The sequence below is a fragment of the Hippocampus bargibanti genome, linkage group LG08 (assembly GCF_051943395.1).
Source record: "Hippocampus bargibanti isolate YZ-2025 linkage group LG08, ASM5194339v1, whole genome shotgun sequence".
NCBI lineage: Eukaryota > Metazoa > Chordata > Actinopteri > Syngnathiformes > Syngnathidae > Hippocampus > Hippocampus bargibanti.
In genome coordinates, this window is record NC_142741.1 from 13,836,114 (window position 1) to 13,862,285 (window position 26,172).

A 26,172-nucleotide genomic window follows, 5' to 3' on the forward strand; every position below is an offset into this window, starting at 1 on the left:
ACCCAGGAGGGCCAGGTGGAGGTCCCGTCTATCGAACATCACATCAGACGGGCCCACCGAGTCTGGAAGGAGACCAGGGACGCCCTGACACGCACCGCATCCCGGAACCAGCGGGTGGCGGACCGTCATCGGAGACAGGCACCCAGCTACCAGGTCGGGCAGGAGGTGTGGCTGTCCACGAGGGACCTTCGGCTGGCAGGGTCTTCAGCCAAGCTGGGCCCACGCTTCACGGTTCCCTTCCCCATCGAGGCCATCCTCAGCCCGGTCTCGGTGAGGCTCCGGCTGCTACCCACCATGAGGATCCACCCCGTATTCCACGTTTCCCTCCTCAAGCCAGTAGAAACCAGCTCCTGAGCCCCCACGCCCACCCCACCCCACTTCCCCCCGTATGTTGGCCGACGGACCGTTCTACACCGTGCGGGAGATACTGGACTCCAGGCGCATGGGCAGAGGAGTGCAGTACCTGGTCGACTGGGAGTTCTATGGACCGGAGGAACGACAGTGGGTCTCACATGCCTGGATCCTCGACCGGTCTCTCATCCGGGCATTCCATGCGGCTCACCCTTCCAAACGTGGTGGGCCGCCAAGAGGCGTCCGTTGAGGGGGGGCACTGTCACATCTCGTCGCCGCCCTGGGCGCGCCCTGCCCCTCCTGTCACCTCCTCCGCTGGTCCCTGGAGACGGCCCCTCCCATCATCACACACCTGGGTTCCCACAGCTGGTTGTCATTCCCTTGATTGTGCCTTCCGACTATATTTACCGATCGCACAATACCGTCTCCGTCGGAGTATTCTGAAACCCACCCCTGCTACTTCCGTGCCGTCAGGTCTGCCGTCACCGATCTCTCTCACTCACCTCATCCTGCTGTCATTTTTTCATGCGTGCCTCAGTAAAGACTTTTGTTCACGAGTATCTGTCTTGCCGTGTATTTTGGATCCAACCTCCCCGCTTTCCTTTCGTCACTCGAGCCCTGCCCTCAAGCCTCAAGTGACGTGACACTTATCAGCAACAGTGGTCCTCACTCCCTATCTGGAGTCATCCGGTCCTCATAAAATCATTGAAACAGGAATGTGGGGTGTGTGTATGTGCTTGCGCGGGTGTGCGTATGAACGTGTGTGTGTGTGTCTGTGTGTGCGCGCGTGCACTTAAGTCGAGTGCATTGAGGCTCAATAATCCTCTTTGCAGCCGACAGGACTGATTGCTCTGGACCATCATAGGAAAGCAGGGGCACTCACATAGTACTACATTAGGCCAGCATCAACTGTCTCCTTTTGGCTTTTGAGCTTTGGCTGTCAACGCTTCTTCCACAGTATTTCCACAACCTTATCTCTAATCTTGTGCCTTACTTCACATCCTGTCATCACATTAACGTCGCTGTTCCAAGTTAGGGACATGCTTCCTCAGCGTTGATGGATCCCCCTCCCCTTTTTTAAGAGCCTGCGCTGTCTGCTGTCTGAGCCCCGCACCTTCAAATTCAATGAAGGCCATCAGATTAATGTTACTTTTTTAAAGTATATACAGAACAGCTGTTACAGACTTTAAAGTCAGCTTTATTGACCCAAAAACGTTTTTAGTGTCTCTTCCTCTGACAGTCATGAATCAGTGTTGGCTTGTATATTTCCATTTGGGTTGTGGATGTGATATTTCAACATTATATGCTCTGCGTAAAATGACTTGGGAATATTACCGTTCTCAGTTAGATTTAAAATGTTTTTCTTGCAAATTACATTTTTTTTCATCTCCGGCATCATTTCATTCTTTGGTGTGTGGTGCTACCTAATAATGTTCTAATTGAATTTCTGAAAGCATGGCAAGTGTCAACATTTGGGCATTGTCATAAATTTGTTTGTTTGTTTGTTTTATTCTGGATCTTGTCCATTTATGTTTCAAGTATATATATCATCTATTGGTCCTAGATTTCAGTGGGTATCCACTTTTTCAAAAATCCAAACGGTACTGGTTGGCTCAAAGGCTCAAAGTACCTGCATATACCACTGTTTATATGTCAGTACAGTGTGGCGCTGTACTGACATCGCACTTGCTCTCTCTCTCTCTCTCTCTCTCTCTCTCTCTCTCTCTCTCTCTCTCTCTCTCTCTCTCTCTCTCACTCTCTCTCTCTCTCTTTCACTCTCTGTCTCACTCTCTCTCATCTTGGTCTCCTCTCCCTCTATGACTCTCCCTCTGTCTCTCTCTCTCTATGCCAGGGGTGGGCAAACTTTTTGACTCACGGGCCACAATGGGTTCGCGCCAGGAGCATTTGGAGGGAGTGTTTGGGCCGGATATACTAAAGCAGGGGTGTCAAAGTCATTTTTTTGCCGCGGGCCACATTGTAGTTATGGTTTCCTCTCGAGGGCCGTTATGAATTTGGGGAACCATTAGAATGTTTAAATCCCTTCAAATATTACATATAGATCACACAGCAAATTAATTAATAACTCGTTTTCAAATCTGAAGTCAAGAATAATGACTTTTATTGTGGTTGACATCCAAAAATATGAAGATTTTAGCAATCATCATGGAATTTAACAAGTTTGATTTGCTTTCGCGGGCCGAAAAAAATGATGTGGCGGGCCGGATTTGGCCCACGGGCCTTGACTTTGACACTTGTGTACTAAAGCATTAAAGGACAACCGACGTCTCCGGACAAGTTGTGTCCATAATTTGTCAAATCGCTTCAAATGACTTCTACTGAGTGTATTTTACAAATATTCCACGGCATATAGCTATATTTTACGTTTTAAGACTCGCGCTGAATATTCCGGAAGTCTTGTTTTTGAGTTGGTGACGAGTCCTCACGTCACGTCACTGAAGGAACGCCCCTGACCGAGAAAGGACACACTGTAGCAGTCCTTTGATCACGTCAATGTATTTTGCGGTACTTTGTTTGGTCTGAACACTCCGTGTTGATAGCGAAATTTGCGATGGTGAATCCTTGTGGTTGTGACAAAAATGTTGAATGCCATTTCCACACAGAGCTTTGTCGCCATCTTCTGCCTTTTTTTGGGTGCGACATCCCCCCCCCCTGATGCCTCAAAATGACACGGAATAAATTATTTAATCGATTGCAAACATGTATGTTTTCCTCTTCAGAACTATTTGAATCATATTCATAACTGGATGAGTAACAAAAAAGCATCTTCTCCGAATCTGAAGCCATTGTTTTGATTCTCGAGCAAGGCAAGACGTCTTGGCGTGACACCACAAACCAGGGGGCGAGACCTTCTGAAACTGGCCACTTCCGTTTTTTTGCAGTTTCAGCACACTTTAAGTCATTTTGATTGGTGTTTTGCATTTGACTAAAAATATCATACTGGGTTTTGGGTATTTTAGATGCTATACAACGTTTTTCTGATGTCAGTTAGGAAACAAAAAAGTGATGTCTGTTGTCCTTTAAATGTAGTGTGTGCAAACTTCATAGCACAGTAAGGACACTACAACCCATTTTGGATTGGATTTGCAGTAGATAAATTTACATTTCACAGCGGCTAAGGGATGAAAGGGATGTTTTTTGATTGATTTATTAACAGTCTTTCAAATGTGAAAAATCGCCCTTATTAGTTCATACATTTGTCTCAAGGAATATGCAAGATATAGCATTTACATACTATTTTGCAGATACTGGGAGGAGGAAATGGAAATAGATTAAAATAACATACGCACCGTGATTTATCAAGATTGCGTCTGTTTCTAATAAGTTTCAATCGAAAGTGGAAAGTTAAAGAAATCAACATTTATTGAAAAATGGAATCACTTTCAACATTCAAAACATGTCACACAACGAAATACTCAAGCTCAATAATATCTACTTGTGTTAAAGTCCGCAAAATCATGGATGCATTATCCTTACCGCGCGCTCTACAAACTCGCCACGGACGCCCTCGCCATCACGCGCAAACAGTACACGTGTATCGTTGCCAAGCACACAGACATAGGCTACCGGCAGTTGAAATTTGCATACTCAACACAGCAGCCAATCAGAAGCCTGCTTCGTGCTTCGGACTTTCCCAAGCGTTATAAGTTCATGCATTTGCATGTCATTTTCCAAAGTAGATGCACAGAACCTCAGCCCCAGAAGAAAGATTCAAAATAAGCTAACAAAATTTGTGACGCTACAAAATGTAAACTTACATTATACCATGACTGTAAAGTGTACTTGAGAGTTATGAAAGGCGTTCAGTGGCTTGTAGGAGACAACGCAAGGCAAACATGCATTGTGCATTGTGATGCATTGTGCACCATGACGGCAAACGTCAACTGGAGCAAAATCTTCAGCCACGGATATTTGTTGTCCGCTAACTTTTTCAGACTTTCAGACACTGTTTTTACTATAATTTGGACAAGTTCGGCAGGCCGGATTAAAAAGCCGAATGGGCCGTATGTGGGCCGCAGGCCGTAGTACGCCCATGTCTGCTCTACGCCCTCCCCTCTCTGTCTCTCTCTCTCTCTCTCTCTCTCTCTCTCTCTCTCTCTCTCTCTCTCTCTCTCTCTCTCTCTCTCTCTCTCTCTCTCTCTCTCTCTCTCTCTCGCACACACACACACATTTTCATGCTGGACCACTTGTGCTGCATCTATGCAAATCGCGGCTCATGCACTGGACTTTGTGACTTCGAAGCACGGAAAGGGAATCTAAAGTGACTCTTTGATATAGGTCAAGTGTATATCCAAAGAGTGAAAATTGTGTGCATGAGAAGACCGCAATGGTTACAGTAATAGGAAGAAACTGCTCAACTAAATGAATGTATCCTCTTTGTCTGGTATGTTTTGGCTTTGTTTGTAATAGTAGACTTCTTCTTTTCCTTTCGGCTTTTCCCTTCAAGGGGTCACCACAGCGAATCAGTAACCTCCATCTTCAGAGGTATGATACGCATGTTTGTTTTGGCCCAGCTTTTACATCGGATGCCCTTCCTGACACAACCCTCTGTATTTCTCCGGGCTTGGGACCGGCACAAGAAGACTTATGTCCCTTTGTGGCTACAGAACAAGCAACTCGCTCAGTAAAAGGCTCCCAAACACAAAATGGTAATAGTAGACTGCAATCGGAATAATGTGCTTCAGCCAAACTGAAAAAAAAATACAAAATCACTACAGATGTAAAAACTTGCTAGTTAATCAATCAGAAAATAATTTCTCTTCCACATGAATTATTCAGTAATTTTAGTCACATAGTTACCAGTCATTGGTTTCAGCAAACAGCTTGTTGAATGTTTGTTGGCAAATGAAATCCCATTATTTTGGGGGGGGGGTATCCAATAAATGCCATCCTATTGTTCTTTGTGATATGTATTACGAATCGTGTTGTTTATTTTCACACGATTGACGATGCAAATTGACCGTGCTACATATGAACAATTTTACACATGTGATTACTACTTTAAACTTTACTATTTTTTTTTGTTTCCGAACTGACATCAGAAAAATGTTTTATAGTATCTAAAAAACCCAAAACATGCAGGCTGATATTTTCAGTCAAATGCAAAACACAGATAAAAATGGCTGAAAGTGTCCCAAAACTACTTCAAAATGACCTCGGAAATGACAAGTTTCAGAAGGTCCCGCCCCCTTTATTGTGACATCACGTAATATGCTTTGTTGTTACTCATCCAGTTATGAATATGATTCAAATAGTTCTGAAGAGGAAATCATAAATGTTTGCAATTGATTAAAGAAGTCCTTCTGTATCATTTTGAGGCGTCTGGACTTCAATGTAGCTCCCAGTATCAAATAGTAGTCTTGCAACACACGATTCACCATCGTGTTATTTATGTGTTTTCCTTCTAATTTCGCCATCAACACGGATCAACACGATGTTTTCAGACCAAACACAATGTTTTCAGACCAAACAAAGTACCCAAAATGCATTGTGTGTCGCTTTCTTGGTCAGGGGCGTTCCTGACGTGACGTGACGTCAGGAATCGTCACCAACTCGAAAACAAGACTTCCTGAATATTCAGCGCGAGTCTTAAAATGTAAAATATAGCGATATGCTGTGGAATCTTTGTAAAATACGCTCAGTAGAAGTCATTTGAAGTGATTTTAGAAATTATGGACACAACTTGTCTGGAGGCGTCGGTTGTCCTTTAAAGCAGTTACAGTACCGTAGTTTCCGGTGTATAAGCTGCACCCAAAAGCCTCATTTTCTTCAAGATGACCCTGCGCCTTATATTCTGGTGCGCCTTATATGTGAAGTACTGTATTTTCCCATGTATAAGGCGCACCCGAAAGCCTTGATTTTCTTCAAAAGATGACCCAGGGCCTTATATGTGAAGTAATATTGAGCCACAACAGGTCTCCCAACTACTCTCAGCAGCTATGACTCCATTTCCTGCTGTGGAAGTACTGCCTAAGCTCAACCTCTACTTGTATTGTATTGTACCCAAGTACAATACAATACAAGCTTCATTTATATAGTGCCAACAGCTTTTTGATAATGCTTACTGACCTTTTTTGACCTTGTGCTAGACACTCAATCAAAAAGAAAAAAATAACACTAAAAGTAAACTATAATAGATAATTAAAAAACGAAAGACTTTATACAAAAGCTAATGTAAATTAACTGGAAAAAAATGGGAAAACCGGAATCTAAAGTAGCAATGATAAAAAATAAACACCGCAGAAAATATATGTGTAATATGAACTATTTTTATCCTGTTTTTTAAAGAAGGCATAGACTTACTGTATTTTTTGTTGCACTGTTCATAGTCCAGTACTTTTTTTGCGTAGTGCTTGGTGTAAAACACAGGTGTCAAAGTCAAGGCCCGCGGGCCAAATCCGGCCCGCCACATCATTTTTTTTCGGCCCGCGAAAGCAAATCAAACTTATTAAATTCCATGATGATTGCTAAAATCTGAGCCAAATTTTTAGATTTTTGGATGTCAACCACAATAAAAGTCATTATTCTTGACTTCAGATTTGAAAACGAGTTATTCATTAATTTGCTGTGTGCTCTATATGTAATATTTGAAGGAATTTAAACATTCTAATGGGTTCCCCAAATTCATAACGGCCCTCGAGAGGAAACCATAACTACAATGTGGCCCGCGGCGAAAAATGACTTTGACACCCCTGGTGTAAAACGTTTGCCAAGCACTTTTGTAGAGAAATTATTGCCGTTTGGAATACACGTAACTACGTATACAAATGTGAGGATACGCAATTTGGATAATGCTTGCAGCAAACGCTGGGATTTTTTTAAACATTGCAACGGATGAAAGGCAGAGTAACCGTTGCCCCTCCTCTTGATGCAACTGCCACCGGCAATCCCCCTGCACTCTTCATCCCTCACGTTGACCCCTTTCGTCAGTCCCGGAGAGACGTGATAGGATAGGGTAGTTGCCGCTGCTTCTTTTTTCCCCCTGACCAGTTCTCAGTTTTATGAGCCGCGTCTTCAGCCAGCCGTCGTTCGTCCTCTTTTTTCCTCTCTTGTTCGATTGCTCGAACCGCGAGGCGCAGTTGAATTAGCCGACAGCTAACCCACAACCTGCTCCTTGTCATACGGACGTGTTTTGATCTCGTTTTCGGCTTCCAGATGTTGTCATCCTTTGTGTATACGGAACGTCTTTATGAGTTGACAGGTTGTTACAATTACTTGTTTGATTCAAAGCGACGTTATTAATCTTGTTTTTATCGTAAAGTGGGACGTCGTGTGACCGAAATTTCGAACATAGTCAGTTGGTATCAGCTTTTGTGATTGAATGCCGAGCAACCCAGAGCCCTCGACCAACATGCTGCCTCATAGTCCCTATTAATGTATTTATGAGATTGAGGATGGGGTTATCTGCCTCATAGTCCCTATTAATATATTTAGCATCTTGAGGATGGGGTTATCATGACAACCCTTGCACGCCTGTCATCTCGCTGGGCGACAGTGACTTGCGCTCATTTGGTAAAGTTAACTGACGTGGGTGGATATGTCACTACACAACATTGTGAAATGCACTGGGGTAAACAACTGGAGTACAGAGTTCTGGAAGTGTGTTTTTCAATTCCCCAGCATGATTGGATGGTAACACAGACACAGAATCGTTGACAAAAAAACTGATAAAACAATGACTTCCTGCTGGAAGAGTCAGGTAAAGTATGTTCCGCTAATTGTAGTCATTTCAGTTTGCACTAAAGACATGCATTTACAGTGTGTTTGTTGTGTGTTGTTGTGTATGTGCCTGTGTTTGTGTCCGCATGCAGGAGGAGCAGGCTGCAAAGCTGAAGGCGGACAACATTCGTGTCGCCCTGGAGAAGATAAAGGAGGCCCAAGTGAAAAAGGTAATGGTTTTTGTACCAGGTGTTCACAGCATCAATTACAATGGAATCATTTCTGCAATCCGTATTCTGCCTTTAAAAACATTGCAATGTTCTCCCAGAATTTGTGAGTGGGAAGGAGCAAGCCGCTCATCTCACTTAAACATTATTCCGTGGCAATGAAATAATGGAAGAGATCTATGTTTGTCAAAATAACGACCTTAAACATGTCACCATATGTCCTTGGTGCAAAGATGCCACAAAATGTCATACTAAAATTGTGCAAAAGCCATACTGAAATTGTATTTGCCTTAGCATTTAAAAACAACAAAATCTGAAATTTGAATTTGGGGATTCTAAACTGCATATATTCTAAGGTTCACTGCAATACATAGTTTTGAGATCCTTAAGTTTAGCTTATTATTAATCAAATGTTCTTTATGGTTACACTTTCAACCTTTTTTTAAACCTGCAACTATCATTTAGACTACCGTTTTTGTGTTTATGCATGAGGCTATGCGTGGTTGTTATATTTGTCCAGCCACCCAGGCTATGTGGGTCAGGTCAGTGATACTCCATAATGAATAGAATTTGTCAATAACACTGGGGTCGCACACGCACACACAGATACAACACTCAGCATAATAATCATTGGGAATGACATCACAATCCCACAGAGAGAGGAACAGCGATGATGGATTAACAGACAGGATTTCCGATGGACACACAAACAAAATGAAATTCTGCTACCTCTGTGTTCATTTGCATGCACGTCAGAAGTCAAGAATTATGACTTATTGTAGATTGACAACTTGGTTCGGATTATACCACGCATCATGGAACTGCTCCTTGATTAGGATACAAATGATGTGGGGAGCCACATCTTTCCCCCAGGCCTAGACATCTCTACCACTACAGCAAGGGTGTCAAACATCCGGCCCGTGTGCCGGAACCGGCCCCCAGAGAGGCTCGATCAGGCCCGCAGGATAATTCAAAAGTGGAAAAATGCACGAACGACATGGAATTCATATTTTTAATGACGTGCAATTCAAGGATTGTACACTAGGGGTCAGAGTGGTGCTGTTTCAATCAACGTAGAAGAAAACAGCTGTTTTTTTTTCAACCACAGTTTTTTTTTCAACCGCGGTTTCAACACCCTCATTAGCCAAAATGTCACTACCCAAACAGAGAAAAGTAGATAAGGATGTCCGGTTAAAACTTCGTTTGTCTTTCCTGGTTCGCGCATTGTCTGGAGTTCACTTGATAAAAATATCAGCAAGTACAATAGATGGTGAACAAAAAACTACTTTATTCTAATGAGACAGAGAAAGCACTTCTCGTCTCGGTGGGACGAAGACATGAGCACAAGAGACAAAAAGCAAGAGAGCAAAAGAGACCGAGCTCCCGCTCTGACAAGTTTTTAAACATACAGAGTGGCGATCTGTTGTCCAATCAGTTGCGAACAAGTCGACCTTTCCCGTCCAATCGGTTACGAACAACTCAGTGTTGGGCGGGTCTCAGATTGAAGTTGGAGCCGCTGCCTTTTCCTTCCAACGGCTATTGAACTAATAAGACTGATAGTTTTATTTAACTAAATTAGACTGAAATTAAACGTGCACAATTCATAATATATACTAAGCTAAACATGAAAAAACATATGTTTACTTAATCTAAACATGAAATAACGTAATATGTTTACTAATGTGCATAAACACTATCATTCCCTCCTGTTGTACATTTAAACATCAGTTCATACATTTCCAAAAGATTTCATGCATGCACGTCATACTAATTGCACAGGGAACCATTCTAATCTCATCTATCCAACGTCTAATATTATTTAATTTACCATGGAGAAGGCGAAAAACCTCTATCACAATTTTGCTGCTGTGATATATAACCTCTCCATTTTTGAGGGTTTTTAATGAGGAAAACTCCTTCTCGGCTCTCCGTTTTCTTTTTTTGCTTTTGTTCTTTGGAGCAACCACTCTCTGGCCATGGTGTACTATCCCTAGCTACAACACTGGGTCCCCTTCACGCATTTGTTGATACAAAACCTTTGCGTAATTCACCTGGGAATTAGTTATCATATTCATTAGCATTGTTCTTAAGCATGGAATAATACAACCAATGACTAAGAAAATAAGTACAATCACAATTGCGAATGGGATAAACATTCTGAGCAAAGTCTTATACCAAGAGCCCCCAAAGAGCCCGTCAAAGATCCACGGTTGATCAGGCCGGTGATCTCTGGCCATGGCATCTCTGATATCCCTGACAACAGACAGAGCATCAGTCATGTTTATGGAATTCGCTTCTTCGGGTATGTACGTACAACAAGTATCACCCACCATAGCACAGACGCCCCCTTGTGGCGCTGTCAAAAGGTCCAAAACCATTCTATTTTGCAGCACCATTTGTCTAATTGCTGCAATTTCAGTGTTTTGCATTTCATCTACTTCCAAACTGGCGTTTACAAACACTTGAAACCTGTAGTCAATTGTTTCAATTCGTAGCATGTTTTTAGCTACTCCAATTTGTGGAAAAAGAGCTAACATTACCTTACTTCCCGTGCTATGGTGTTTGAATTGTTCTGGAACATCAGTTCCCCAGATCGAATCGTGGGGCTTAAACGACACTCTTCTTTTCACATGATGGTGTGCTGGACGACTGGTAACGATGAAAGTATTGTCAGTCACAGTAACAGGTGCGCACATACCGTAGGCTTTCGGAGGAATAAAAGAATACACTTTCCAACCACATAACCACCAAAGATGTGAAGATACAGGTAAAATGGTGACATTGGTGTTTAACGGTAGCACGTATAAACATCTATTCTCATCTATAAAACCTAAATTTTGACCTGTACCGTACATTGCAACGCATACTGGTAATCGCAATCCGCTCTCGGTCATAACCTGATTTTCAGTTTCCAAAATGGTATCCAAACTTGGAACAATCTCTCCTCTCGAAGCATTGCGAAGAACTGGAAAATGTTGATCAGGTTTATGCGAAGATATTAACATATACGCAGCTCGAGCCATTTTATCTCCAAATACCTTTGAATGCACTCTTTGTTGCTTTACAGAATGTGGCATAAAAGAACAAACAAAGCAATTACTTTTCCTATTTTGTTTAGCAATTAATGTAGCATAACGATACCACGTGTTTGATAACAACGGATTCCAGTCATGTTTTTCTCCTGCAAATGGTTGATATAATGCGTCCATGACATCTGAATTTTGGGCTTTTTTGTCAGGTGTTTCCATCCAGGCTGTCGGTTTGATGTGTGGTTTGCGCTGGAAAGGCGATGTCACGACTGGTGTTGTCAAAGATGACAACATGCATATAGTTACGGGAAAACCAGTGTGATGTTCACGAAAATCAGGACAGAGTCTCAAGTCCATGCATCCTGCAACCTTGTGGGTTACGATAACGAGTTGGATATCTGTCATTGTGCCAGTTCCAGTTCCTAACCAGTTCCCTTGAGTTATCTTTCTGACAATTCGTTTTGCTTCTTGGGCACAGCTATTTTGAACCCATTTTGTTTTGGGCTCAGAATGGACCACAACTGAGTCCCAACCAGTGGTCCAAGTCTTCCCTGACTTGATACGAGCGTACCAAGAACCATGAGGGTAATCACTTCCAGTTTGTCGTGCTTCGTTCCTGAGGATGTTAAGAGGAAATGAGATGATTCCTGCATCTTGTAGTGGCAAGCAGGCTACAGGATGTGCCATGCTAGGGCACTTTTCTGTCATCGTTGGTTGCAATGGTGGAGTTTGGCAGGCTGATGGAATGGGAGGCTTTACGTGCGTCATCTGGATTGCCTCCACTAATTCATACAGCAAGATGATGTGGGCCAAACCCATGGCTATTGAGTGGTTTGGCTCCGTCTCTCTTCCACCTGCTCCGGATCTGGTTGGTGAACGATTTTGCAGTGGCTTTGATGCACCCAGGTGGACCTCTCGGCGATTTTGATGGCAGTTGGCGTTGTTATCAGCACGGTGAATGGCCCCTCCGACTTTGGTGCAGACCTTGATCAGCCTCTCTGTTCCTGCAAAGGGAACACAGGACTGCGGCAGTACACGTGCTGTGGACCTCTTTGTTGTTGTAAACATTTTTACACAACCATTTTGCCAACAAAGCGCCTGGATCTGAATTATTCTTTTAGAATAAAATGCAACTGGTCTCAGCTTTTGTCCATGCTTTTGTAACAGGACTGAAGTCATGTATTTGTCTTTGCAGTCAACTGTTTGAACAAAAGGTTTGTCATAGTCAGGTAAAGCTAAGACGCTAGTGTTTGCTATCAAATTTTTTAATTCTGTAAAGGCTTTACTGCCCTCTTCGGTCCACTGAATAGAGTCTTTCAGTGCCATTTCGTCTTGGTATATAAGTGTCAATAATGGTTGGGTAACTTGTGCATAATGCGGAATCCAAGTTCTGCAATAATTGCACAGTCCCAAAAACGTCATCATCTGTTTTTTCGTCTTAGGTCGAGGAACCTGCAAAATTGTCTGTTTTCTCTTAGTTGTCAACTCTCTTCCCTTTCTTGACAAAAGATGTCCTAAGAAAACTACTTCTTGTTGACAGAACTGCAATTTATCCAAAGAAGCTTTGTTACCTGTATTCGCTAAATATTGGAACAAAGCTATTGATACAGTCTTGTTCTCATCTTCAGTCGGTGAAGCAATTAAGATGTCGTCAACATACAAAAGAATCTGAGAAGATTCAGGATGTTTAAAATTAGCAATACACGAAGACATTTCCTGTGAAAAAATTGTAGGACTATCTGTAAACCCTTGTGGTAATCTTGTATATGTATATTTTTTTCCATTAAATGTAAATCCGAACCAATGACGTGAATTTTTGTGTAACGGAATGGAGAAAAAGGCATTGCTCAAATCAATCACTGTAAACCATTTTTTGTCAGGTTTTAAACTGTTCAATAATGTGTGCGGGTCTGGCACACACGGAGCACGTGATTGTATGGATTTATTTACCTGTCGTAAATCATGCACCATTCTCCAAACTCCAGATTCCACTTTTTTAACAGGAAATATCGGTGTATTACATTCACAAGTTGGGTCTTCAATCAAAATACCAGCTTTCACCATATCCCGTATTACAGGGGTGATGCCAATAATAGCGTCCTGTTTTAATGGATATTGTCTTGGTCGATAAGTCGTTTTAGGCAATACTTCAACTGGTTTCGCTGTTTTAAGTAAGCCCACATCAGTTTTTCCCGATGACCAAAGGGTGGCAGGGACGTCTGGAAAGTCCTCCGCCCCTAAAGTGGCCATCAGTCATAATTCTAGTGAATCGACCTTTACTGGGTCCCCCATAGCGTCAACTACGAAGGACTCCAGAAAATTCACTTTTTTGGGTTTATACCCTTCTTCTGTTGGTACTAAAGCTATTTGCAATTTTTGTAACAGGTCTCTCCCCAACAAATTTATAGGACACTCTCCACTCAAGACCATAGTGACCTTGTATGGAGTTAGTCCCTCATCTAAAATTTTTATTGGTTTGGAAATCGGTAACAATGTCACTTTCCCATCTGCAGATACCACAGAAATTTGTTGTCGACTCGGAGTGACACCTGGAATGGTGTCTCTTAACACTGATCTGCATGCACCACTATCGCAAAGGAATTTGACATCCTTTTTCCCGATTTTTAGCCAATAATAAGGTTTTTCGTTTTCCGGTAAGGTTAAGGCAAACACATTAGTCAAATCCAAGATTTCAACTGGTTTTATTGATTCCCATTTCTCACTGTTGTGATTGTTGTCATCAGTGTTGAAATGGGGTTCCTCGCGTCAATCTGAATGTTTTGTTTTATGTCCTTCACCATATCGCGTATTATATGGTGGAGGTCTGTAAGATTTCCCATGTTTCCTTTTCGGTATAGGTTTCTGTTGGGTTATTTTTTATCGTTCGCCCTTGGTTCATTGCTTCGACGGGTGTTGATGGAGATCGATGGTTAAATCATCAGGGAGCCAGGACTTGAACAGAAAGTTGATTTAATTTGGAGAGCACGGGCATTGTAGTGTCGCGGAGGAGGGAGCGCATGGAGAGAGAGAGAGAGGAACGGGCTGCAGGAGTATTTATGCGGTGCATAGCAATGACGCGACAGGATGTGACGTACTAAAAGTGCGACATCGTGTAAAGGAAGGCAGGATATGACATACGAGGAAGTTCAAAATGTAAACAAAGATTACAGAGCGATGTTTAGAGATGTTTGTATGGCGAATTACCCTAACATCTCCCCCCTGACGAACATTTTTAACATCGGTCGAGGTGAACAGAAAAGAAAATCATAATGGAAACATTCTCAAATCAAAGTCATGTCATTCTCTAGCTACAATAGTCAAATCTTCATGGGATCCTGGATGGTGATCACCAGGATGACGAGTAGGAACAAAATCGTTTGTAGCATTTGTCGCAAGCAGGCCCAAGGGTGTGGTACAGACGACGAGCTGGTGAATGGGAAAAGGTGCGTGATCTTCGGCTCCAGTTGTGCATCGGGAATCTTCTTGACGAACGTTGTGGTGTACTCGCGAGTCCAGACGAAGCTTGTAGCTGCTAAGACGGCTAGCAGCTCCGCAACCGGTCCATCCCACTTTGGCGTGGCCCACGTCATCTTCTTCATACCGCATCTCTGTCCTGTGGAGACTAAAAGAAGACTTGTGCCAGGTCACATGTCAAAGGGATGGTTTCATTCTGCACAGCACCCTTTCTTGGTGTTTTTTTCCCTATCAAAATCTGTCTCATCGTTTAGGCTCTATAATGCATTCTCTCACAGAAATGGCAGACATTGTTATTGTTAGATTTTAGTTGGTTAGTGTATGTTAGTTGTTAGTGAGTCTGCATTTCTGGAGGGCACCACTTTCTTGTGGGAATGATATTGCAGCTAACATCACTCAACACCAAAAGTGAAAATTTTGGCAATGATGATCTAGGCTATTGCCATTCCCCCCTGTTGAGACATGAAAAGTCTCAATTTGCCAATTGGGAACGTGTTTGCGCGGAACACGATCCCTCTTGGACATTGCACAGATCATCAATACGACCAGTCAGACCCTAGTTCGCTGACGAAGCCTCTTGGATAGGAGGCGAAACGTCCGAAACCTTCAAATTTGTACAGATGACGGCTGAAGAAACTTTCTCATCGATGGACCACTCCTGTACGACTGAGAGCTTACACAGACATCAATTTGCATAACTGCTTTTCAATCATTGGTAAAAAATTTGGAGTCCAAATTTTGGCATGTCTCTCAACACCTGCATGAGAACTAATTCATGTAGCGTGTACCACGGAATTTTTTTACATTGAGCACAGCTTCTTCTGCTGTTACTCCTTTTCTGGCACCCAAGCAAATCATCTCTGCAAAAAATGTGTTTTTGGTGGACATTTGCATGTCACCAAATTGTATGGGTGGAGGACAGCCTTCTACAATTTGCACAAGTTGACATGGTCGTCAACATTACGGCGATCTGTGTAAATGGTCATCTCGTACTCGCCTTTTGTCATTCAGTTGGAGGGCACCAGTTGACAGTCAGTTTCGCTTCTGCGTAGGACATCCATTCGTGCAACCCAGCTTCATCTGCGGCCACCCTGGCACGGATTCCGCAGGAGTCCTCCCCTTCTGAAGGATCTCTTTCTCTCAATTCTGAAAGAAGCTGGTTAGCGTGGAAGCCCTACACAATATATCTGATTTCGCCTGAATCTCTGGCTGACATCTGTGCCCACTGAACTCATTTGCCAATTTCATTCTTACCGGCGAGAAATTCCTTTAATGTGCACTGCAGTCAATTACTCCAATGTGCACTGCATCCAATTCATAATAATAATAATGATAATAATTCACAATCAAATCAATCTTGACAGGTTATCCTGCACTTTTAGTCGTAACTATAAACTACTTTTGAACTGACAAATGTCATCACTGTACGCAAAGGCAGCCAGAAGATAAATTAGCATCTGCATGCTGTCTTAATAAACGTTGGATTTCCTCCATTGCATCTCCAACATTGAATACTTTCGATGCAATCAAGCCTAATTGTAACGATTCGTTGCTCGCTAGATGGTTGGATGAGAAATATGTGCAATAAAAACTGTCATGCATTACGATAAATGCCACACATTACGCTTTTGGAAAACAAACTATTCTCAATATGGACTTTGTCATTGATCCCAAATCATCAGGTGGGTGTGCCAACTCTAGTTCTGCAGGTGCATCCCACCAGCCATTGCGGCCTCTCCTTTGTTGGGTCTCCTATGACAATTGGAGCAGAGATTAAACTTTGTTTCCAAAAACACCAAGAATGCAAATTCGGTTCGGATGATACTCCGGATGAAAATCACAGGATGGGTGGATGCAAATGGCTTGTGCACCCCACAGTTCATCAATTCATCCTGCAAATGGAACAATTTCTCAACCATCATCCCAGCTCTGTTTGCGAATTGTTGCTTTACACATCATCTGCACAAAAAGCATAATGAAAAAAGTTCAGTCATCAAATTTTGCAACTCCATCTTTTCCTTTTGAAATTAATTTCTCTGCTCAGAAACTAATAAAGGTGCATCCGATCAAATTCAATTTATCGTTTTTATGAATCAAATCATCTGCTCTTTGATTTCAGGGGATGACAACTGTCAGGTCAAAACCAGTGTAATGATCAGGTCACAATCATTATCTTAATAAATCTATAACTTTCCTTCTATAAAATGTCCAACAATATCAACTGGTGAATCTCTGTAAGGACTTAATCACCAGCAAATTTAGTTACATTTACCTTGCCAATTCCATCCAATTCAAGACAAATGTTCCTGTTATTCAGCCCAATTTACTGACCATTTTATTTACTTTTTCGAATTGAACCGTCGTTTACGAGCCAGCACAGTGGGGCCGCAGAATTTTCTCTGGGTCTTTTAAACCCCTCTTTGAAGCTCTGTGCTGACAAAAACCCGTGATAAGAGGCATCGTAAATAACTCTGGCTTGTTTCAAATGGCTTGAACAAGCTGTGTACAAGTTGGTTCAGCTGTTTGACAAACTAAACTCATAATTTTATAAAGTCACTCTTTGATTCTGTCATTTTATACAATTTCCATTTCATTTCGCATTTGCCCAAATCAGGATTTCAAAATGATTTGTCTTACATGGAAAAGGGCATGTAGCTTCAAAAGAGTGAATTAATCATAATCATTTATCATTGAATCTAGCACCATCTATCTTGCTGATTTCAGTTCAATTTGAGATAAACATCCTTATTTCCTCAATTGAACCGTGATAGAGGAAAAACTTGAGCAAAAACATACATGATTGTTATCGTAAGGAATGCAATGGTCTCACTGCTTAAACACCATCCCCCAGTTTTTGAGACACAGCAGGCCAGATCCCAGCAGTCATAAATAACTCCAAAACGCAAATGGCCAATGTTCAAATCGCTCTTGAGAACAATGTGGCACAATTTCAACGCTGATAATTTTACAAATTCACTGTAGTTCGGCTTATGTCTATTCATTTGTCCGCTGTCTTCATTTATTTGCTCACTCAGTCTAATTAATTATTTAATTCAGTTTTTTTGTTTCAAGTAGACGGCATTCATCAATAAGCTATGGAAAAAGAAACAGTGTTATGTCATTCATGAGGACGTCGAGCGGAGACGAAAGTCTCCTCGCTGCATGGTTGGACAGGTCTCCCGATGAGACAGGACAGCCCACTCCATGGCACCCGGTCGAGTCCTCTTGTGATGACAAGGGCGCCTCGGTTCTGTGGAGAAGAGAGGCCTCGCGGCAGAATCAAATTCGGCAGGAAGAATGTCTTTTATACACATGTTTGTGTATGTCAACGCAGCCCTTTATTAATTTTATTTTCGTTTATTAACTTGTTCGCGAATGAATCAATTTGCCGATCTCAGAATGTGGTTGTGAATTCACCCCCCATCCCCCTCTTACGGGTACAGAAAGAAGAATGGTTTGGTTTTCTTAGAAGTTTACACAACGCGCGCACATACACAACAATACATAAAAACACACAATGCATGCACAAAAAGACGAAAGACAAAACACGAAAAGGGAAGACAAGAACACACACACACAAGGACTGCTCCCCCTAACGCCCCCCCCCCCTCCTCCAGCCGACCACCCTCTGCCCCCTGGACAATGAAACTCCCTGGGAAACCCCGTAGCAATGGCTAGCATTGTTGACCATGTGCTAGTGTTGGTGAATGAATTGAAATTACGGTAATCCACAATATCGCCAGTCAACAAGCAGGCCTCGCCGAGGGAACGAACGACCCCTCGTCTCTTGTGGGTACAAGCAGAAGCGCACCAAAAGCTAGGAGCTTTTGTCTCTTGTCGACAACCATTCTAGCTGCAGCTATTTAAAACAATAAACCTCCGGAGTGAAATTTAAAAAATCTCTCAATTTCCCAATTTCACTTCCGGCCCTCGCGCACAGTGAATTCCAAAAATCCACCCCTTGTGAATATTATAATTAGAATTATTCTGGTCTTACAGTACGATAGCCAGGGCGCGGCAAACCAGACATATCTCGATAAATATTAGGATCGATCAGTCGCGTGTATTTTTCCATTAATACACCTTAGGCCCGACTTAATGTGACCCGCCTTGGCCCGATCATCAGAAATAGAACCCATAATTTGAACATGGGATATAATCAGATGATATCTTCCAATGAAGTCGCGTTACTAGCCTCGATATGTGGATTACACGCAAAGAAATCCTTCTGGCCACAAAGGATTCCACATTCGTTCACCCAACATAGCAGCATGCTAGCGGCACTCACCCGTGAAACTCAACCGTGTGGTCAGGTCAGAATGAAGAGGCGCTCCCATCACGCACCCCTCAAGCGCTTCGGACCCAACCGGCGCGGGTTTCTTGGCACCAGAATGTTGGGTTATTTTTTATCGTTCGCCCTTGGTTCATTGCTTCAACGGGTGTTGATGGAGATCGATGGTTAAATCATCAGGGAGCCAGGACTTGAACAGAAAGTTGATTTAATTTGGAGAGCACGGGCATTGTAGTGTCGCGGAGGAGGGAGCGCATGGAGAGAGAGAGAGAGAGAACGGGCTGCAGGAGTATTTATGCGGTGCATAGCAATGACGCGACAGGATGTGACGTACTAAAAGTGCGACATCGTGTAAAGGAAGGCAGGATATGACATACGAGGAAGTTCAAAATGTAAACAAAGATTACAGAGCGATGTTTAGAGATGTTTGTATGGCGAATTACCCTAACAGTTTCTTTTTGCAGTGGCGAGCAATATGCCCTACACTGCCACAATTGTAGCATCGATCATTGTGTGGCATCCGTCTCTTCATCCGATCCTGGTATAACACTTTCTCCATTATGTTACCCATGGTAGATGCCATCACATGTTCCATCGGCGAATCTGCACCATTTCCCCACTTTTTTCTCCCCACTTCTTGGGCGTGTATTGCCCACTCCATGAGATCAACCAACCTTCCAGTCCGGTGTTGGACATAATGTTTGCGAATGAAATCTCCAATTTCCGGCGTCAAATTCTGCAAAAATGTTTGCTTGAATTGGTTGACATATATGGAATTCTCATCAGCAGATTCAGGAATACAGCAGTGGTTTCGAAAAACATTTTCCAAGCGTCCCCGAAAAATGTTAATATCTTCCCCACGTAACTGTCTACAATTCTGAATCAAGCCAAAGTTTGGTGTTTTTTTCCATAATGTTCGGATGTTTTCACAAACCAATCTTCGTTGGGTTGTTGCTTCCTCGTACGACATGTTTGTTCCCATCGATGTTTTCCCAGTAAAGTCACCTTTCACCCGATTCCAATGGTGTCCCAAGCATCTCCTGAGAACCTTAAGTGTTTCTTGTCCATTCAACTGATAAGAAGCACATAATTCCTCAAAATTCTCAGTCCAACTTTCTGCATTTTCAACAACATCACCTAGTCCTTTACACGCCTCTGCAACATCACTGTCGCCCCATGGCCGATAAACCAAGATAGTTTGATCATGTATGCTTGAAGAATTAGGATTTGCTACCTGAATGAGTGGCAAAACGTCACAGTCGCTTCCATTATTCATTTCAATTCCATTCAACTCTTCAAACGGATACAATTGTCCAGAACAATTTGCTTTGCTCCTTGTACGCGAAGAGACACAATCAGCAGCAATCTGATTTTTAATATCAGGTTGTAATCCTCGTATTCCTCCAGTAGGGGTCATAAGCGCCCCATTCTGCTGGTCTGCCCAACAGACATTTGGAGTCATCACCGGGGGGCACCCAGGGGGGGGCCCACCCGCCCCACAGGGGTTGAACAAATGGCGTCCTCCCCTTTCTTCAGCCCTGCGGAGGAGGGGTAGAAGGAGGAGGGGGAAGAGAAGGAGTGGTAGGAGGGGGGTCGCGGCGCCTGCTCGGCGCAGCCCCCCGCCTCTTTTCCTCGCCTCCCGTGGGGGAGCTCTGGGGATTGAAACAATGGCTGCTTTCCATTTTCCACCAACTTTTCATTGGGACGTGCAACAGACGAAGCCACAGTTTCATCGTCAGAGCCCACTTTGGAAGACATTGCAACTATCGCTTTCTCCTCTTTTTTCATCCGTTTGGCTTCCATTTCTCTCTCTCTGATTTTTGCTTGCGCAATCCAAGCTTCGCAGGCAATTATCTCGGCACGTATCTTTCCAAGAGATTTTTTCATCGCGGATGCTTCCTGAAGTTTCAATCGAAACATGATTTCCTTCAAAGGCTGTAGTTGCAAAGCACCAGAGAACGTACTACAGTCCATCCACTTCTTGCAATAAAGTTCGCTACCTGGGAACTTTTTGGACATAAACTCTACGTCCCTATGAATTGGGGTCTTTTTAGAAAAAATAGCACCCATTTTCACGATTGCAACAACAAATTCCTTCTTTAACTATCACCAGAAAGGAAGCACACCTCGCGATGTTGATTCAAACCCAAGAACAAAGGGCGTGATTCGCGCCAATCCTCAGCCAGGATGCGCGTTCACGCACACACACAAGGAATGCTCTTACGCACACACGCACACACACACACACCAACGGCTCAAATGACTTCGCCCCCACCCTTTTTTCTCTCCGAGACAAAGAACTTTCTCTGTGCCACAATGCTAGCATAGACAAACCAAGTTAAGAATGTATTTTTGATCTTATTTCTTTCCTCTCGGCTCAGTACTATAGCAGCTGCCCTCAAACACTTCCGCTCTTCAGAATAAAAGCGGTCCACCACACAAACTGAATCCCAGCTATCACCACCTTGTGAACAATATTCTTTCGCTGGAAAACTTCCGATTCACAATTCGGCGTGTGGATATTTCGTGCACATTAATATGCACTCCTCCACCGGCATACGTATTCTCATTTGGCCACCTTGCCTAACGAAAATCGCTTCACACCGGTTCGTACGTGAGTCAAGAGGAATAGACCGTCTCTGGCCAAGAAGAGGTCTCACAATGCATTCAAACAATGGCTGCTAGCTAGCGCGCTACTTACTTAGTGAACTTTTGAATGCTGCCGTGTAGTCCTTCAGCCAGAACGCGAGGAGCCACAACGCCACCAGAAAGTTGTGATTCTTTCCGTCTCTCGCGCGGAGGATTGCACGAGCAGGCTTCAGTGAAGAACGAAAAAAAAATCTTCGTTTCTTCCGTAGGTCGAAGCCAATCAAAGAGCAGGTTCGACGCGCATCTCAAAGCGTGTCTCCCGTCAAAAATCATAAAACGGGTCAACCACCAGGAGCTTCTTTAGTTCCCGTCTCGCCTTGATTGGGTCGCCCAGTGTAGTCCTCACGCAAAGACTGGTTGACTGGCACGGGTTTCTTGGCACCAATTAATGTCCGGTTAAAACTTCGTTTGTCTTTCCTGGTTCGCGCATTGTCTGGAGTTCACTTGATAAAAATATCAGCAAGTACAATAGATGGTGAACAAAAAACTACTTTATTCTAATGAGACAGAGAAAGCACTTCTCGTCTCGGTGGGACGAAGACATGAGCACAAGAGACAAAAAGCAAGAGAGCAAAAGAGACCGAGCTCCCGCTCTGACAAGTTTTTAAACATACAGAGTGGCGATCTGTTGTCCAATCAGTTGCGAACAAGTCGACCTTTCCCGTCCAATCGGTTACGAACAACTCAGTGTTGGGCGGGTCTCAGATTGAAGTTGGAGCCGCTGCCTTTTCCTTCCAACGGCTATTGAACTAATAAGACTGATAGTTTTATTTAACTAAATTAGACTGAAATTAAACGTGCACAATTCATAATATATACTAAGCTAAACATGAAAAAACATATGTTTACTTAATCTAAACATGAAATAACGTAATATGTTTACTAATGTGCATAAACACTCTATCAAGGAGTGTAGCATTTTCAATGAAAAATGGACCATGTCATATTTTTTACAGAGATGCGTGGGAAACCTTTGTGCTTGGTGTGTTTTCAAGAAGTTTTGGTATTGAAGGAATATAGTATTCAACGCCATTACGAGACAGGATTACTGTGGAGTTTGAGAAACGTTTTCAGGTATTTGGTGAACTTGAGACAACATTTTCAGTTCTTTTGCTCACCTTTCACAGTTAAAGGACAACCGACGTCTCCGGACAAGTTGTGTCCATAATTTGTAAAATGGCTTCAGCTGAGCGTATTTTAATAAGATTCCACCGCATATAGCTATTTTTTTACGTTTTAAGACTCGCTCTGAATATTCAGGAAGTCTTGTTTTTGAGTTAGTGACGGGTCCGTACGTGACGTCACTAAAGGAACGCCCCTAACCGAAAAAAAGATACATTGTAGCATTCCTTCAATGTATTTTGCTGTACATGTTTGGTCTGAGAACCGTGTTGCACCCAAAAGCCGCCAGAAGAGGGCGTCCAAGCTCCATATAAGGAATTTATCAGCCTGTGGAAACGGAGGTGGCCACAGGAATTTGCCATTTTGTGCCTCTTTCTGGTCATCAATTTTCCCCCCCAATGTTGCCTCAAAATGGCATGGAATAAATTCTTTAATCGACTGCAAACATGTATGCTTTCCTCTTCAGAACTACAGTAAAGTCTCGTTATATCGATATTCAAGGGAGTCCGAAAAATATCGATATAACCGGGACTATCAATATATCCGATCCTGCGCCGAACTGCATTAAACAAAAGCCGCCAAAAGAGGGCAGCCAAGCGCCATATAAGAAACGGAGCTGGCCATTAGCTCCCTTTTTTTTGGCACATATAATTCTTTAATGATTGTAAACATGTATGCTTTAATCTTCAGAACTACAGTGTATTTGAAACATATTCATAACTGGATGTGTAACAAGAAAGCATATTATCCGAATCCGAAGCCATTGTTTGGATTCACAAGCAATGCAAGACGTCTTGGCGTGAAGTCATTTTTATTTGCATTTGAATAAAAAGTGACATCGGCTGTCCTTTAATACACAGTATGGAATGTTAATAATTTTCAAAATCATCGCGCTTCAGCAGACAAAACAAGAAACATTGTTGCAAAAAACGATTGCATTCATATACAGTACAGTGGGCATGTACATAACACAACAGGGAAACTGCAACGCTTACATCTTACTGTATTATGTATACAATTTAAAAAAGTCATCAATCTTCTTCTGCTTCCCATTTTTACCTTTTAACACAAACACTTCAATCTCGTCTGCTACACACGAGCTAGCGTCTGAAAATGAAAATGGCTCTGCTACACGGGTGCTGGGCACATAACCAAGTCACCTGACCAAGTCGACCAATGGCGCGACTGATGGTGTGACACGTGAAAGTCACATGGCCAAGTCGACCAATAGCGCGACCGATGGCGGCTCATGTGACCAAGTCGACCAATGGCGCGACCGATGGCGGCTCACGTAACAAGACACGTGACCAAGTTGACCAATGGCGCGACTGATATATCGATATAAACAACAAAAATGGCCGGCGGGGGATGAAAAGGAGCACCGTAATAACCGCATTATCGTAATAACCGGGTATCGTACTAAACGGTACTAATTATACATAAAAAGACTAGAAATGTGCAAGGGAAATGAAAATAGTATCGTAATAAGCGGTATTATCGATATAACCGATATCGATATAACGAGACTTTACTGTATTTGAATCATATTCATAACTGGATGTGTAACAAGAAAGCATATTCTCCGAATCTGAAGCCATTGTTTGGATTCTCCAGGAATGCAAAGACGTCTTGGTGTGACGTCACGAACTGGGGGTGGGACTTTCTGAAAATGCCCAATTCCCAGTTCAATGTTTTGCAGATTTTGGACACTAAGTCATTTGTATTGGTGTTTTGCATTTGAATTAAAATATCATACTGCGTTTTTGGGGTATTTTAGATGCTATAAAACATTTTTCTGATGTCAGTTAAGAAACAAAAAAGGGGAAAGGGGAGGTGCAGGAGTGTATACAGAGAAAGAGGTTAGCAAAGAAGAAGTGGGACACTGAGAGGACGGACGAGAGTAGACAGCAGTACAAGGAGATGCAGCGCATGGTTAAAGTAAAGGTGGCCAAACAAGAGGCTTATGATGACGTGTATGCTTAGCGAGACTGATCTTTACAGGCTGGCGAGACAGAGAGACAAAGATGGTAAGGACCTGCAGCAGGTTCGTGTGATTAAGGATAGAGATGGCAATGTATTAACAGTTGCCAGTAATGTGCTGGCAAGATGGAAAGAGTACTTGGAAAAATTGATGAATGAGGAAAATGAGAAGGAACAAAGAGTAGAAGACGTGATGTGGAGATATGCCCTGGAAAGGAGAGGAATGAAGATCAGTCGCAGCAAGACGGAATATGTGTGTGAATGAGAGGTATCGGGTCAAGTGTACGCTGGCGCGCTTTTGGCTGCCGCTGTTCGCCCGCAAACATTTTGGCTTCTTTTTGATTTTTACGATTCCTGTAACCACTGGAAATACTCGACAGTCACCAGAGGAACTTAGGTCCAACTCCAATCCGCTTTGGCTGTCGGATCGTCTCGTGATTCCGGTCGTCTATCCGGACCACGAACGAGAACACGGACGAGAACACGTACCATCTCCACCCACCTGTACCCGCTGTTGAGGGCTAACCTGGACGTTGCTGGTTGCTATCATGTCGCTCCTCCAACGACCCGTTGGACGGCTGCAGTATTCGGCGTCAGAGCTGCTTGAACTCCGCTCCCGGTGGACGAGCGTGCCACAGGCGATTTTCCGATTCCCGGAAATCGCTCGCCGCCCTTTCCGGAGGTATATCCACCGCGGATCACGTCGAGACTTTCACCTCGACGACTTCAAGGATATCACCTCCCTGTGGTCATCTTTCCGCCGGCCACACAGAGGTTACAGCCGCTCCGTGCAACACCGTGTGTTGGCTGGCCTGGCTAGGTCGGCCAATGCCCCTCAAAATGACACCACCAGCGTCACCTTCGGCCTCCTGAACATCCGCTCGCTTACGGGTAAGGGTTGTCTTATCCAAGACATCCTTAGTGACCGTAAGCTAGACTTCTTCTGCTTGAATGAGTCCTGGCAAACGGCGGGGGACTTTTCCGAGTTGAACGACACGACGCCACCTGGGTTTGTTTACCTCTCAAAACCCCGCCTCTCGGGCCGTGGAGGTGGTCTCGTGGTATTTTACCGCGAGATCTGGAAAGTCACTCAAGTACCAGTCCCGGAAACTCTCTCATTTGAATGCCTTGCGTGTCAAATTTCTGGTCCATCTCCCACAGTTATAGCCACTGTATATCGTCCCCCTAAACCACATCGTGACTTTTTAAAAGACTTCTCAGCTGTCCTCACACACCTCTCCACTCTGTCACCAAATAGTATTATCCTTGGGGACTTCAACATACACATTGACAATTCCACCCATCCCCTCACCAAAGACTTTATTTCCTCATTGGAGAGTTTTGGCTTACACCAATTCTCTGATTTCCCCAC

General features: G+C 43.2%; 1 protein-coding gene across 3 annotated transcripts in view; it reads left to right on the forward strand.

Moving 5' to 3' along the window:
- The window catches only part of raph1a (Ras association (RalGDS/AF-6) and pleckstrin homology domains 1a), a 138,612-nt gene that overhangs the window by 82,069 nt on the left and 30,371 nt on the right, over nucleotides 1-26,172 (forward strand). For all 3 annotated transcript variants that reach the window (XM_089002012.1, XM_089002011.1, XM_089002013.1), the window contains one exon: nucleotides 8,181-8,258. In XM_089002012.1, coding sequence (XP_088858138.1) covers nucleotides 8,181-8,258 — 78 coding nt within the window. The remainder of the gene's footprint in view (nucleotides 1-8,180; nucleotides 8,259-26,172) is intronic.